This window comes from Sinocyclocheilus anshuiensis, unplaced genomic scaffold (assembly GCF_001515605.1).
Source record: "Sinocyclocheilus anshuiensis isolate Anshui unplaced genomic scaffold, SAMN03320099.WGS_v1.1 scaffold392, whole genome shotgun sequence".
In the NCBI taxonomy this organism is placed as follows: domain Eukaryota; kingdom Metazoa; phylum Chordata; class Actinopteri; order Cypriniformes; family Cyprinidae; genus Sinocyclocheilus; species Sinocyclocheilus anshuiensis.
The window spans coordinates 3,127,018-3,129,663 of record NW_015557091.1 but is presented as its reverse complement, the minus strand read 5'-3'; the positions used below and the strand labels follow the sequence as shown (position 1 = coordinate 3,129,663).

Below are 2,646 nucleotides of genomic sequence, written 5' to 3'. Positions count from 1 at the left end.
TACACACACTGCCAACACACATTTCAGTTCAAACAACTTGTAAAAGTGCATGTAGCATCCTATGACCCCTTTAATTTTAGTTATATAATTCATATGCATATCATTTATATAATTTCATATAATTTATTTATATAATTTCATATACATAATTTGATTTAATAATAACCCAATTTGAAGCAAAAACAGAACGTTCTGACTAGATTTGGGAAGTTATACTACATGCCTGAACGAAACAAACAGCAGCTCTGAATTGGACGCAGATTCACTCTCTGACAGCAGGAGGCGCTGATACAGCGTTTCCAATAGTTCGTGCATCATGAACAGTGAGTGATCTGCCTGCTACAGTATTTTTCTCTGTGCGTCCATCTTCAGCGTCTCTGGCCTGTGTTAACGGGCCTTTACAGACTTCATATTTTCACATAAATGACATTTGGAAAATGATATGCACTGCAACGCAGTTTGTGCAAGTCCAGAACAGAGATTGGCTGCAATAAAACAATAAACAGCCGGTTGCCGATCGCGTAAATTCCAGAGGAAGCTCCTTAAGTTCGGCCGTCCTACACACACGTGACTGAGGAACGGTATAACGGAAAATATTAGTGGTTTTGAAACCGTGACATTTTCAAATCGCGGTATACCTTGAACCCGGTAATCGGCCCATGCCTAATATGCATATAGAAACCGATTTGTTGATGGATAAAACAAGGAAAATGCACATATCTGATCAAAGTTCCATTTAATGGAAAATGTGTTTGAAGGGTTGTAGATGAGAATTACAGGAGCAGGACAGGAAAAGAAAAATAATCCTTGGATAATAATTCATCACACACATTCCCTGCCATCCCAACCTGGAGATGAGAGTGACACAGATACATAACGCTCACCTGATGCTCATTCATGAAACAAACAAAAAAGAAATCCATTAACATATTTACACTAAAAATAAGAAGCAATATTATTAATCACATTCTGGAATTCTCTGAAGATAGATACACATTTACATATTAACACCCATACTCTGCATAGTGCTCTAAATATCACAAGAAACATATTCCTTCTCGGTCTAGTACGTCTGTGTGCAATAAAAGATGCCGGCTAACATTACACACCGAAAATAAAGGGCTTTTGACACCCTGACACTGCAGACAAAAAGTAAAATGCTGAAAGCTTTAGCGATTCTGGAATATTATTTCACTGCAAGACATTACCACCAAGGTATATTGTTTTGTTTTATGTCCCTAATTCATAATTAGCACTCAAGAACAGTCAGGGAATAAATACCTGCAGCGATTTAGCAGATATATATTATGCAAGAGGAACACAAGAGGATCATTTTGGTCAGGTTACACTGGACATCTAATGGATGATGATGAAATTTGGGCTAATGCTTCATGATACGCAACTCATTCAGGCATCTGACTAGTGAGGTATGACCGAGATGGTTTTTGAATAACAAACATCGTAGTTTACGTTATTGCACATATAGCTGATTATGTCAGGTTACATATTAGAAAACATCTCACAGGCTTCTTTGATGGCCACAGACATAGAAAGACACAGTAAACTCCTCGGTAGCTTCGTTTCCTCTGTACATCTTTCCTCTGTGAAGTGCTTCTTTCTCCGGGCCTTTTTTTTTTTTGGTTCTTTCTTGATTTTTGGATTGCAGGGCAAAGAGTTCTGCCTTCAAGCCCACATCTACAGACTAATGATGAGGGGTGTTTGAGCAGGTCTGTGTGCTTGCCCTGGGCCCAAAGGAAAATTATGCAAAAAAAAGAAAGAAAGGAAGAGGAATAGCAGAGGGGGACGAGATAGACCGTCTGGAGTAGGTGCATATGTCCTAATCGGCGTATATAATAAAACCAGAGAAGGTGCTGTACTTGTTGTTGTTGCCCCCGTGGGCTTTACCCCCGTCTAGTTTGATGTAGACTTCGTCTCCGGGCTCCAGATGAAGAACAGCGCTGTTGCTGGCATAGTCGTAGTTTTGATCTGCGTCCTGGGCGATGGCGCTGGCACGGACCTGCGGGAGGAGAGGAACATTTAATGCAATGTTTCAGCTGTCAGATGGAGAAATTGCATATGATATACAGGCTTTCCATGCATATATATTAGGTCTCAAGGTCTTTAAAGACCCTTATGAGACTCAGCAAGAAAGGATTGAGTTTAGTCTGAGTGTTTACTAAAGAAATATATTATAATTGTTATCATATTATTGTAACAATTCTATATGTTAATATTTAATGTATAACACATATATGTAAATATATATGTTCATATATGATCATATTGGCCACACCCACAAACCTTTTGTATCAATGAGAAGTGCAGATTTGTTTCTTTAAGATACACCAGGACATGAAACAGTGGCATGTATGGTGATGTTATTGCAACTTTTGTGTTTTATTGCAATGTATGAATTAAATACATTATGTAAATGCATAATGTGTGTGTGTGTGTGTGTGTATATAATGTATGTATATAATTTATATGGTGGCATGAACTACGACAAAATTATTTACTATTATTTATATATATATATATTGTGATATATTTGGCATGTACGACAACATTATGGCAACTTTTGTATTTTATTTTATTAACAGAAATTATGTATGTGTGTATATATATATATATATATATATATATGCC

At 37.2% G+C, this 2,646-nt stretch overlaps 1 protein-coding gene across 1 annotated transcript in view; it reads right to left on the bottom strand.

Moving 5' to 3' along the window:
• Positions 1–764: 764 nt before the first annotated feature.
• LOC107677106 (complement C1q-like protein 3) overlaps positions 765–2,646 on the bottom strand; it is a 5,119-nt gene continuing 3,237 nt past the window's right edge. Inside the window, exon 3 of the mRNA XM_016471903.1 lies at positions 765–2,017. Within this exon, the coding sequence (XP_016327389.1) occupies positions 1,838–2,017 (180 nt within the window). The 3' untranslated portion in view covers positions 765–1,837. The remainder of the gene's footprint in view (positions 2,018–2,646) is intronic.